The sequence below is a fragment of the Scyliorhinus canicula genome, chromosome 15 (genome assembly GCF_902713615.1).
Source record: "Scyliorhinus canicula chromosome 15, sScyCan1.1, whole genome shotgun sequence".
Lineage (NCBI taxonomy): Eukaryota > Metazoa > Chordata > Chondrichthyes > Carcharhiniformes > Scyliorhinidae > Scyliorhinus > Scyliorhinus canicula.
Window position 1 is genome coordinate 133,693,807 of NC_052160.1, and position 13,596 is coordinate 133,707,402.

The 13,596-nt window shown below is 46.0% G+C and overlaps 1 protein-coding gene across 2 annotated transcripts in view; it reads right to left on the reverse strand.

Moving 5' to 3' along the window:
• Nucleotides 1–946: 946 nt before the first annotated feature.
• The window catches only part of cntn2 (contactin 2), a 196,378-nt gene continuing 183,728 nt past the window's right edge, over nt 947–13,596 (reverse strand). Inside the window, exons 21-23 of one of the 2 annotated variants that reach the window (XM_038820061.1) lie at nt 12,327–12,439; nt 8,745–8,910; nt 947–3,130 (exon numbers count right to left, since the gene is read on the reverse strand). In XM_038820061.1, coding sequence (XP_038675989.1) covers nt 3,030–3,130; nt 8,745–8,910; nt 12,327–12,439 — 380 coding nt within the window. In that variant the 3' untranslated portion in view covers nt 947–3,029. Of the gene's footprint in view, nt 3,131–8,381; nt 8,911–12,326; nt 12,440–13,596 lie in introns of those variants that run through there. The other variant, XM_038820060.1, reaches the window with a different exon arrangement.

Consider the following 13,596-nt stretch of genomic DNA (forward strand, 5'->3'; position numbering starts at 1 on the left):
CTACATACTCTTCAAGTTTCGTTACAATTTCATCCACTGCGCGTGATGGGAATTGAACATCACATGGCTGACGCGGCACTTATCTGAAAGGGACATCATTGATTGCTCAAGTGAGTTCTAGCCATTTATAATGGTATTCCTGTGAGGGTCTCAAGTGTCATTGTGACAATCACACATTGAATAGCATCAATCACTGTAACATCAGTAATTGCTAACACTCACTCCCACCATCCACCTAACTTCTGATACTTGTGATTCTTGTTGTATTGTATTGGGAGTCCAACTAGCAAAGTTGGCCGTGGACTTGCTTTCTGACAGTCTTAGGTCTTTCAAATATTGAACCGTCTTCCCCAAAACGTGGCTTGTGTCTTGGATGCAAATGCAATATATAATAAAATAAAATAAATTAAACATATTAATCACCTTTCCGTCAGGGAAAGTGTGGAATTATGACCTTATCCTGTACAAACCAATAGTTGAGCCTGTCTCAGTGCTACAAACTGCCTCTATCACCTATCCTCATCCCACTTTTATTTCTACAGGCTAAACCTACCTTAACACTTCCATTCTCACAGAACAATCATCAGCCTCTTCCCTACTCAACAGCAATTCTGTTCCTCAATCGTGTACTTCTTTCTACCTTACCTTAACTCATCTTACCTAAACCCACCTTGCCCAACCGAACCCAACCCTAACCTAACCAACCCTGCCCTGACCAACCCTGCCCTGATCAACCCAACCCAACTCAACCATGCCCTCACCACCCAACCCAACCCTACCCAACCCAAACCAAACCTGCCCTGACTAACCCTGCCCTGACCAACCCAACCCATCTCAACCCTGCTCTGTCCAACCCAAACCAACCCTGCCCAATGCAACCCAACTCAACCCTGCCCTCACCACCCAACCCAACCCTGCCCTCACCACCCAACCCAACCCTCACCACCCAAACCAACCCTGATGAACCCAACCCATCCGAACCCTTTCCCTTCCTTCCCCTGTGGCAATCGATAACCAATTCCACACATGGAACTAAATAGGCACCAACAGCCAATAAACTACAAAGCTGGCTAAAATCTAACCACTGTTTCATTGCAGACGTAACATTATTACTTGATTTGCTACCCAATCATAGTACATCTTGAATGTCAACCTACAATTGGTTGCTAACCTGCCTTCCATTTTGAATGACGGTGGTGTTCATGGACATCAGATGATATCAAAATGGTGGCGTGATTTAATCTGAAAGAAAATAAAGCTTTTCCTGGTGCGATTGGCTAACAATATTGCGAATATCGGTTGTAGTTGCTTCTAGGCAGATCTGAACTGGGTGACCTTGACTCATGTCACCTTCACTCAGTTACAACCTAATACATTCTCAATTTATTCTCTACTACTTTAACAATCAGAATATCCCCCCCCCCAATGCTGTTGCCCAAAGAAAAGAGAGTACCTGGGGGTCAATAAATATGATAAATTAATGACTCTGATTCTGCATGGAAGAGTTAGAGGTGCCGTATTTATTGACGTAGCCAATTCTGTGATCCCTCCATCTGGCTCCTAAAAACGTCAAGTCAGGGGTGGCTTTACCACTCGAGCACACAGGAAGAAAGGATCCAGGGACAAGAGGAGGCCTCGCAGTCCCTTAAGCCTGTTCCATCGTTCAGTTAGATCCTGGCTGATCTATATCTTAACGTCCTCTACCCTGTTGGTTCCGTAACCCTTGATACCTCCTACCTAACACAAATTAGGTTCCCCGCACATTCCATATCGCTGACCCAGGTAGAACAGGGACCTCCCAGCTCTGGCCTTGGCAGGGATGTGTTGACTAACCCATAGAAATATCCAGCATTTGCTCAAAGATCAAGCCCAATGAAACAGTTCATTCAAGCTACCCTTCTATTGCTGCCCACCCACCATGCCAAACAGGGATGTTAGCTCGATGTTCTCAGAAGCAAAACCTTGTCGGATGGGGTTTGGAACAACGGAATATGCGGAACGTAGGATAGGGGAGTGGGGACAGGAGGAGGCCACTTTGCTCCTCACCCCTGTCCTGCCATTCAGTGACAACGTTGCCAATTTGTGATCTAACTTCAAGAACTCTTCATGGCCTCTTATCCATTAACACCTTTAGATATCAAAATGTTATCAATCTCAGTAATTAAAGTAACAATTGATCTAGTCTTAATTGCTGTTTGCAGTCGAGTTGCAAACTTTTCTAATTATATTCCCGAAAGGTACTGGTTCTAACTTTTTAGATTATGCCCCCTTGTCCGAAACTCCCCAACCAGTTTCTCTCTATCTCTCTATCTACCCTATATGTCCCTATCTGTTCCCATTAATAATTTGAAAACTCCTACCAAATCACCCCTTAACTTTCTAAATTCCCAGCGACATAACCTAAACTTTTGTAATCTCTCCCCGTAATTTAACGCTCTACGTGGGGCGGGGTGTGGGGGCTGTTTGGAGGAACGTACCATTCAAGTAGGTTCACTGGTTAAATGAATGGGAAGGGGAGCCCAGGAATCTTCAAGATCCAAGGGCCAACGAAGAAGTGAGATTTGAAACTTCATGAATGGAACACGTTCTGCAAAGTAGCTGGTATCTCACAGAATCGACTAGGGTCTTGGAAACCCGATAACCAAGAACCCTTGCTTGGATTATGCATTGTATATACAAATGTACAGTACTGTGCATAGTATAAAGAAAGATTGTTCTATACAGCGCAGTCTCTGGTAATATTATTGTCCAATTTAACTTCCCAGGTTACTACCTTCAAACCTATTAGATCCTGAAAACATTTTGCTGATGCTTTCCACGCGGATTTATTTTTACAAAAAAAAAAAGGCTTTTTCAACGTTTCTTTAGTCAGACTTTCCCCAGTCACCAAATGTATGAAATTTTCTACCTAAAATCGTAAGACAAATGTCACATTTTTTTTTTTTTAATACTATAAACAGTTTGGTGTTGGATGACTCATCCTTCATTGGGAAATGGCGTGCAGCAATGATGCAGGCGATTGGTTGCAGTCAGAGCTCCAGGCAGCCAATGGCAGTAAGTGTTAGAATGGCAGTGAAAAAGATGTCGTGGAGGACTGGTACCCCTGAGCTGTTCACCATCATGCTGGTGCCTGCAGATCAAGAACAATATTATTATTCGCAAGACTTGCTCCATAAAGACTTTGTCACATCTTGCGTGTCGGGTCAAAAGTGGATTGAACAGGCCTGATTTTCACTTACTTAAAACCCATTTCCCCAGAGTTAAGATTGGGCCTTTCATCTCTGTATTAAATCCTGTACACGCACAGCATAGGACAATTGTTAAGTAACCTCCAGGACTAGCATTGTTAACTTCTGTGCATGTGAAAGAGTGGGGTGGTGGGTTGGAACATTCAGAGCTTTGAGTTGTGTTCCAAGGGAATATGTGTAGGGAACTGGCACTATGCTATGTAGCTCTATCTCTGGCTCATGATCCCTTGGCTTCCCATTGGGAGTGAGGGAAGGGTGAATTTAAGCTCAAGGTGGGATAATGGTAAATGATTCCTTAAGGTACAGCAGGTAGATAGACCCATGTAGTGTGCATGTGTGAGCCACATGGGCTAGGATGTTCAACCCCTGAGAGAATCAATGGCAATGGGAGCATGCACGGTAGATCCCTGAAAGTTGCCACCCAGGTTGATAGGGTTGTGAAGAAGGCGTATGGTGTGTTGGCCTTTATTGGTAGAGGGATTGAGTTCCGGAGCCATGAGGTCATGTTGCAGTTGTACAAAACTCTAGTACGGCCGCATTTGGAGTATTGCGTACAGTTCTGGTCGCCTCATTATAGGAAGGACGTGGAAGCTTTGGAACGGGTGCAGAGGAGATTTACCAGGATGTTGCCAGGTATGGAGGGAAAATCTTATGAGGAAAGGCTGATGGACTTGAGGTTGTTTTCGTTAGAGAGAAGAAGGTTAAGAGGGGACTTAATAGAGGCATACAAAATGATCAGAGGGTTAGATAGGGTGGACAGCGAGAGCCTTCTCCCGCGGATGGAGGTGGCTAGCACGAGGGGACATAGCCTTAAATTGAGGGGTAATAGATATAGGACAGAGGTCAGAGGTGGGTTTTTTACGCAAAGAGTGGTGAGGCCGTGGAATGCCCTACCTGCAACAGTAGTGAACATGCCAACATTGAGGGCATTTAAAAATTTATTGGATAAGCATATGGATGATAAGGGCATAGTGTAGGTTAGATGGCCTTTAGATTTTTTCCATGTCGGTGCAACATCGAGGGCCGAAGGGCCTGTACTGCACTGTATCGTTCTATGTTCTATGTTCTAAGTGGATAGCACTGTGGCTTCACAGTGCCAGGGTCCCAGGTTCGTTTCCCTGCTGGGTCACTGTCTGTGCGGAGTCTGCACATTCTCCCCATGTCTGCGTGGGTTTCCTCCGGATGCTCTGGTTTCCTCCCACAGTCTAAAAACGTGCAGGTTAGGTGCATTGGCCATGCTAAATTGCCCTTAGTGTCCAAAAAGATTAGGAGGGGTTATTGGATTATGGGGATAGGGTGGAAATGAAGGCTTAAGTGGGTCGGTGCAGGCTCGATGGGCCGAATGGCCTCCTTCAGCACTGTCTGTTCTATGTATCTATGTATCATGACTGATGCAAACCTCGATGTGGACTATTCTTAATCTAGGTTAGCACAAACATCAAGATCCTCTGTGCTCTATTGTGACAGTTGTTCATCTGTTAATATTATTATATTATTATGTGGGTTATGAACGTCATAACAGGTGAGGTGAGGATTGCTAACCCAGACCCTATGTTTAATACCATATTCAACTGCCTGGCGGGTAAATTAGCGAGGAGGCAGTGGCGTAGTGGTATGGTCACTGGACTAGTATTCCACAGACCCAGGTTCAATTGAATAAAAATCTGAAATTAATAGTCTAATGAAACCCCATTGTTGATTTTCCTAATGCCCTTTATGGAAGGAAATCTGCTGGCTGTACCTGGTCTGGCCTAAATGTGACTCCAGATCAACAGCAACGTGGCTGATTCCAGAGACAAGTTCAGTTGCCACCATGGCCGTTGATGGAATCTGAATTCATTAAAAATCTAATGATGTCTATGAAACCATTATTGATTCTTGTGAAAACCCATCCAATGTCCTTCAGGGAAGGATAATACCTGGTCCGGCCTACATGTGACTCCAAACCCACAGCTCTGAAATGGTCTTGCAAGCCACTTAATTCAAGTATTGCCCAGCCAGCAACACTCACATGCCATGAATGAATAAAAAAAAAAATACACAGATCCCCTGACTTTGAAGTGATGGTGCCTTTAATGCACTGTTCAGGAATCCCCAAATCCCAGAATCTTGGCTGGTGGTTTGGATTGGAGACTCCAGTCAGGGGTTCCCTTGGGAATGGGCCCCAGCGGCCTGGCAAGCGGTAACAGGGGGTGGGTGGGCCAAGATGATGACCAGAGGGGAAATCGTGGGGTATGGAAGGCCCCGAGGATTCCTGGTGGGAGTAATCCTCTCAGCTCCTGACTCACAGGGAAGCCAGGATCCCACCCCCGTGGCAAGCGTAGCCTGATGGGAAGGCTGTCACTGTGTTTGCCCCTTTTTCCATCGCACGCCTCTCACCCACAAACCCGCCCACTTACACTCCCTCCCCCCCAATGCCCCTCCCCCTCTCTACACTGAGACATTGAAGAAAAAAAAAGCATTTGGATCCTGCTGCTGCCCTCAGGAACTGTTCTGCATATCTAAAGTAGGCCTTTGCTACCTACCTGCTGGTGACCTCCATCCCTTTAACATCAGAACATGATGGAAAAGCAGTGGGACGAAAGGGGCTGGATGGTTCCCATCATATTCACCCTCCTCCCCATTCCTGGATGCCCAGTCCTTTACACAGATACAATTGGGGCACTTAGAAACCGTTGGCATGAGGGAACTCTGACTTATTTTGCACATACAAACAAGTCCGTACTGTCTGACTTCAGCAGTTAAGGCAATGGTAAAAGATTAAGTAAGATTGTAATGAGCTTCCCATGTTTTTAAAACAGATGAAGCCACTTTGAATGGCCCCAGCTGGCCAAGAAGAGTCATGAGGTAATGGTTGTCTGAGGCCTGTTAGACATTCCCTGAGGGAGTAAGCTGATGTGCCATAGTTCTCTGGAGGGCCCCTGAGCGATGCAGACAGAGAAAGACAAACACATCAGTGAAGCCCAGGGGAAAGGGAGACAGAGCCCGACAGGCGCCCATAACCAGGTTACGACGCTACCTAAAAAAACAAACAAGCAACTCGGCCAGATTCCTCAAAGCCTTTCTGGAGAGTCAGCCATAATCCTACCGAAATTCCTGGAAAAGCACAGGGAATTTCCATGACAACGTGTCTTAAAATCACAGTTGCATTAAATATTTAAACCCCCCATCTCAATTTGATCAATAGAATCACAGAATGGTTACAGCCCGGACTGAGTCCATTCGGCCAGTGGTGTCCCTATTTGCCCTCTGCGGCAGTAACTCAACTTGACCCACTCACTCCCCTGCCTTTTTCCCGTCAGCCCTGCTAATTTTTTTTCTCTTTAGACAAGCAAAAAATTCTCGTTTGGAAGCCAGGATTGAATCTGCCTCCTTCACCCTCTGGAGCGCTGCATCCCAGAACCTAACCACTCGCTGGGTAAAAGGGTTTCCCCTCGTGTCGCTCTAATTTCTTCTGCCAATCACCTAAAATTGGTGTTCCCTGGTTCCATATCCTCCGCCAGCGGAAACATCTACTCTGACCAGACCTCTCATGATTTTTTTGGTGTGAAGCGCTTTTTTCATCCTCGGGGGGGGGTAATCCTGCACTGCAGATCTTTGTACATCACCGTAACTCTCAGTGAGAAAGCGAGGGCCTCCAATTCTCAGTGGAACGCTCCCCAAATCCACCGAGGTTAGCTGACCCTTAGCCTGCCCTCGAACGGTTACAGCAAAGGTTTTAATCGCAAGTTTGGGTCAGTTTGCATGTGCCTGTAAGGACACATCAACCATGGCTGGTTGATCTGTAAGCAAGGTACCCTTCCTTTCAATTTTATATGGACAGGGCATGGGAGATTTAATAACAGAGTTAAAGAATGCTACCCGTTCTCCAACTACCTGTACTCTTGTTAATATTTCTATGCATGCAGACCTCGTCCTTACCCCTCCCTCCAAAACGTAGGACCGAGATAAGGAGAAACGTCTCTACCCCAGAGGGCCATGGAATCTCAGTCATTGAGTCTGTTTAAGGTAGAGATTGATAAGATTTCTGATTAAGAATAATGCAAAGGGTTATGTGGACGGTGTGGGGAAAAGACATTGATGATCGTATTGAATGGCAGAGCAGGCTCGATGGGCTGAATGGTCTATCCCAGTTCCAACAATCTTGAACTGTCTCTTGCTTATATTGTATCACCTCCCCCCCCCAACCCGGCTGTCCTGCAAACCCCCCCAACTCACTCACCCACCCAGGCTAACTGTTCACTCACAGGTGAAGAATATCAGGTTTTGGAGAAAGCAATTTAACCCAAGCGATGCACAGGCTGGCAGCCGCTTGCCCTCCAGTCTCAGTATAAACCAATGTTGCTTTGCCATTCACACTGAATTGCAATGAATGGGAGTCGCAAAAGATTGATTCCTCTACTTTGCCGCAATTCATTCCAAATCTCGGACGAATCTCAGCACTGGACCACAATCAGATCTCCCCACCTTTATGGCTTTCTCAGGATGATTACCAATACGATACTAATTAGCAGTGACCAGATTAAGTGGATTCTGAGGGGGAATTCCTGGGCTAATAATTCAGAGGGCTGGGATAATACTCTGGAGTCACGGGTCAGACCTCACCACAGCAGCTGAGGGAATTTAAATTGAATTAAGTAATAAATGTGGAACACATTGTTGGCCTCAATAATGGTGTCCATGAAAGAAGTAGATTATCGTACCATCCAGTTCACTGATGTCCTTCGAGGGAGGAAATCGGCTGTCCTTACCTGGCCTGGCCTACATGTGACTCCAGACCCCAATCTAGTCCGGTTGCATGGCATTCAACTTCCTTCGGAAATGGCTTAGAAAGTCTCTTAGATGTGACCACCTGCCCAAGGACAATTAGAGATGGGCAATCAATGGGGAATAAAAAATGGGCGATAAAAGAGATGGGCATGGTGGCATGGTGGTTAGCACCGCTGCCTCACAGCGCCAGGGATCCAGGTTCAATTCTGGCCTTGGGTAACTGTGTGGAGTTTGCACTTTCTCTCGTGTCTCTGTGGGTTTCCTCCGGATGCTCCGGTTTCCTCCCACAGTCCAAAGATGTGCAGATTAGGTGGATTGGCCATGATATAATTGCCCGTTAGTGTCCAAAGATGTGCCGGTTAGGTGGGGTTACCTGGTTATGGGGGAGTGGGCCTAGGTGGGTTGCTCTTTCAGAGGGTTGGTGCAGACACGATGGGCTGAATGGCCTCCTTCTGCAATGTTGGGATTCTATTCTATCCTGTTCTATTCGCAATGCTGCCAGCAACTCTCATATCCCAGGAATTAATTTAAAAAAGAACACATTTCACATTAGCAGTATAAGCGAAAGCAGTGAGGGGGACAGTGTCACTGTTTGTAGTTGGGCTGGATTTCAGGACTTTTACTGAGGCTGAACAACATTGTTTCCCATTGGCTCTATAATCATCTCTTGATCTTTTGGTTCTAAATGTCTGCCAACGTTCTGACTCTCTGCTGTGTTGCGCTGACCTGAACTCTTCGATATTCGGAATCTTGTTGCCGCTCCATCTCCTCCTTCTCCAGATGCGCGAATCATCACCAGGTAGCTCATGTCATTGGTAAATGGGATTTGCACAGAGTTTTTACTGGTTTCTATTACTTTAATATCCGACTGGTCTTCAGCCTTGTACAGCACCTGAAATAATGATGGGTTTACATTAGAACCGCTGCTGGATTACAACAGAACTTAATCGCACCCTCTGGAGCACATTTCTCCGAATTATCTCAAAAGTGCTTTGCATGCAATGAACTATTCCTCGAGTTGTTTCTTTGCTGTTGTTTTTTGAAGAATAAATATTGACCTGGACAACAAAAAAAAACACATTTCCTGCTCTTCTTCAAATAGTATCATGTGGCGGAATTGTCCGTCTGCACCCGCCACGGGAATCGGAGCGGATGGGACGTGAAATATTAAGGACCAGCAAAAGGTTCACTTACTTTGGCCACGAGACTGGGGAATCATGTCTGTGAGGTGTAGGTACATCCACACTGCTGTTAGGGAGTTCTATGATTTTGCCCCAGTGACAGGGAACGAATGGCCATATATTTCCAAGTCAGGATGGTGAGTGACTTGGAGGGGAACTTCCAGGTGGTGGTGTTCCCAGGCATCCACTACTCTTGTCCTTCTAGATTGCAGTGGTTGTGGGTTTGGATGGTGCTGGCTAAAGAATCATGTGAGTTCCTGTGGTGCATCTTGTAGATGGCACACACGTCAGTGTTCGTTGGTGGTGAGGAAGGGAACGTTTGTGGGTTTGTGGATGGGGTGCCAATCAAGCGGGCTGGTTTGTCCTGGATGGTGTTGAGCTTCTTGTTTATTGTTGGAGCTGCACTCATCCAGGCAAGTGGTCCATTACACTTCTGACTTGTGCCCTGTAGATGGTGGACAGGCTTTGAGGAGTTAAGAGGTGAGTTATTTGCCACGTGGTCCCTAGCCTCTGACCTGCCCTGGTAGCCACAGTATTTATGTGGCTAATCCAGTTCAGTTTCTGGTCAATGATAACCCCGGGATGTTCATAGTAGGAGATTCAGTGATGGTAATGCTATTGAGTGTCAAGGGGTGATGGTTAGGTTCTCTCTTGTTGGAGAAGGTCATTGCCTGGCACTTGTATAGTGCGAATGTTACTTGCTACTTGTCAGCCCAAGCCTGGATATTATCCAGGTTTTGCTATAATTAGACATGGACTGCTTCAGTATCCGAGGAGTCTCAAAAAGTGCTGAACATTGTGCAGTCATCAGCAAACATCCCACTCTTGACCTTATGATGGATGGAAGGTCATTACTGAAGCAGTTGAAGATGGTTGGATCTAGGACACTACACTGAGGAACTCCTGCAGTGATGTCCTGGAGCTGAGATGATTGACCTCCAACCACCACAACCATCTTCCTTTGTGCCGGGTATGACTCCAACCAACAGAGAGATTCCCCCCTGATTCCCATTGACTCCAGTTTAAATAGGGCTCCTTGGTGCCACATTTGGTCAAACGCTATCTTGATGTCAAGGTCAGTCACTCTCACCTCACCTCTGGCAGTCAGCTCCTTTGTCCATGTTTGAACCAAGACTGTAATGAGGTCAGGAGCTGAGTGACCCTGGTGGAACCCAAACTGAGCGTCCGTGAGCAGGTTATTGCTGAGTAAGTGCCGCTTGATAACACTGTTGATGACTCCTTCCATCACTTTACTGATGATCAAGAGTAGATTGATGGGGCGGTAATTGGCTGGGTTGGATTTGTCCTGTTTCTTGTGTACAAGACATACCTGGGCAATTTCACACTGTTGGGTAGATGCCAATGTTGTAACTGTACAGGAACAGCTTGGCTGATGGCGCAGAGATTTCTGGAGAACAAGTCTTCAGTACTATTGCCAGATTATTGTCAGGGCCTTTTGCAGCAGTATACAGTATCTTCAGCAGTTTCTTGTTATCATGCGGAGTGAATCGAATCGGCTGAAGATGGACATCTGTGATGCTGGGGACCTCAAGAGGAGGTGGAGATGGATCATCCACTTGGCACTTCTGGCTGAAGATTGATGTGAATGCTTCAACCTTGTCTTTTGCACTCAAGTGGCGGGTTCTGTAATGATATCTAGTATATTATCTTTGTGTATATGAATGATCATGTAGAATAGTGTGTTTTACAGCATCCAGCCATTAGATGGAGTAAGAGCACATCCCACGTGCCACAGGGTGGTCTACGTGATCTGGGGAGTGAGTTAGTAGAGAGGGTTGGAGACAGTCGTGTTTTTCAGTAGCTCTGCGTATTGTAATTATTTAATCAATACTTAGCTTTTTCAGCATACTTAAGAATTCACAATTTATTGAGTAGTGTAAATAACTTGACTTTGATTTAGTACAAAGTCTGCATGTTCTTTGTAGCAACTCTACAACCTTAATAATATTAATTTAAACAAACAAAGGACATCACAGGCTCCTCCATCATTGATGATGGGGATATTTGTGGAGACTCCCCAGCCAATGAGTTGTTTAATTGTCCACCACCATTCAAGGCTTATGTGGCAGGACTGCAGAGCTTAGATCGGTCGCATGGTAGCATTGTGGATAGCACAATTGCTTCACAGCTCCAGGGTCCCAGGTTCGATTCCGGCTTGGGTCACTGTCTGTGTGGAGTCTGCACATCCTCCCTGTGTGTGCGTGGGTTTCCTCCGGGTGCTCCGGTTTCCTCCCACAGTCCAAAGATGTGCAGGTTAGGTGGATTGGCCATGATAAATTGCCCTTCATATCCAAAATTGCCCTTAGTGTTGGGTGGGGTTACTGGGTTATGGGGATAAGGTGGAGGTGTTGACCTTGGGTAGGGTGCTCTTTCCAAGAGTCCGTGCAGGCTCGATGGGCCGAATGGCCTCCTTCTGCACTGTAAATTCTATGATATCTATCTGATCCGTTGATTGTGGGAATCACTTAGCTCTGTCTATTACTTGCTGATTATGCTGTCTGTCACGCAAGTAATCCTGTGTCGTAGCTTCACCAAGCTGACACATCATTTTGAGGTATGCCTGGTGTTGCTCCTGGCTTGCCAACTGAACCAGGGTTGATCCCCGAGCTTGGTGGCGATGGTAGAGTGGAGGATATGCCGGGACGTGAGGTAACAGGTTGCGGTGAGCAATTCTGCTCTTGCTGATGGCCCACAGCACCTCATGGATGCCCAGTATTGAGTTGTTCGATCCGTTCAAAGTGTATTGCATTTAGAATGAAGGTAGCAGCGCACAACAGGACAGCACGGTAGCATTGCGGTTAGCACAAATGCTTCACAGCTCCAGGGTCCCAGGTTCGAATCCCGGTTTGGGTCACTGTCAGTGTGGAGTCTGCACGTTCTCCCCGTGTGTGCGTGGGTTTCCTCCGGGTGCTCCGGTTTCCTCCCACATTCCAAAGATGTGCAGGTTAGGTGGATTGGCCATGATAAATTTCCCTCAGGGTCCAAATTGCCCTTAGTGTTAGGTGGGGTTACTGGGTTATGGGGATCGGGTAGGGGTGTGGGCTTGGGTAGGGTGCTCTTTCCAAGAGCCGGTGCAGACTCAGAAGTGGAACCTCTCCAAACCTACCTTGTACCCTTCCACAGCAGATTCATTCTCAAAGGCCTTCACGTGGTCCCATTTTATTTTGACCCAGGAGCCAACCGACTTCCAGGAAATTTTACCTGGTGAGCGGTTTGGAGCTGCACCAAAACACAAGAAAAGAACGGAAAAGTAAACCACTTCAATCTAAAATTGAACCAAATCTACACAAACACATTCGGCAGGATTAGTCTTTAGAATTTCCACAGTCAATCAAATGAAATGGAAGGAGGTGTGGTGGTTTTTCTCTTTTCCACGAAATGACCGGAGGAGTCTCAGGAACAGAGTGATTGTTTATTGACCAGTGCATTGGGAGAGACCAGCTTCAGAGGGAGACCTCCGGCTTGACTCTGTCAATGTAAAGAATCAGGTGACATTTATACAGAGTGTGGTGACGTAGGTAAGAATATTGTTTACATTGTGTCATGTCTGTTTTAAATTTTACATTAAACAAGTTGCATATGTGCACCCAGGAGAGTGAGTGTTATCTACCCTTATCTACCCTTCGTTTTTCTATGGATCCCTGCCTAACCTCCCTACTTGGTGCCACACCCTATAGATGTGCCTGGTCCTTAGGTCGAATTAGAAAAACATGTTTGTTGACCATTATGTTGACTGCTGATTTGATTTGATTTTATTTATTATTGTCACATGTATTAGTATACAGTGAAAAGTATTGTTTCTTGTATGTTAACAAACAACGCATACCGTACATAGGGAAGGAAGGGGAGACTGCAGAATATAATGTTACAGTTATAGCAAGGTGTAGAGAAAAGATCAACGTAATACGAACTAGGTCCATTCAAAAGTCTGATGGCAGTAGGGAAGAAGCTGTTCTTGAGTCGGTTGGTACGTGACCTCAAACCTTTGTATCTTTGTCCTGACGGAAGAAGGTGGAAGAGAGTATGCCCGGGGTGCGTGGGGTTCTTAATTATGCTGGCTGCCTTTCTGAGGCAGCGGGAATTATAGATAGAGTCAATGGATGGGTGGTTGGTTTGGGTGATGGACTGGGCTACATTCAGAATCTTTTGTAGTTTCCTACAAACTTGGCAGAGCAGGCTCCATACCAAGCTGTGATACAACCAGAAACAATGCTTTCTATGGTGCATCTGTAGAAGTTGGTGAGGCTCGTAGCTGACAGGCCAAATTTCCTTAGTCTTCTGAGAAAGTAGAGTTGTTGGTGGGCTTTCTTAACTATAGTGTTGGCATGGGGGGGACCAGGACAGGCTGTTGGTGATCTGTACACCTAAAAAATTGA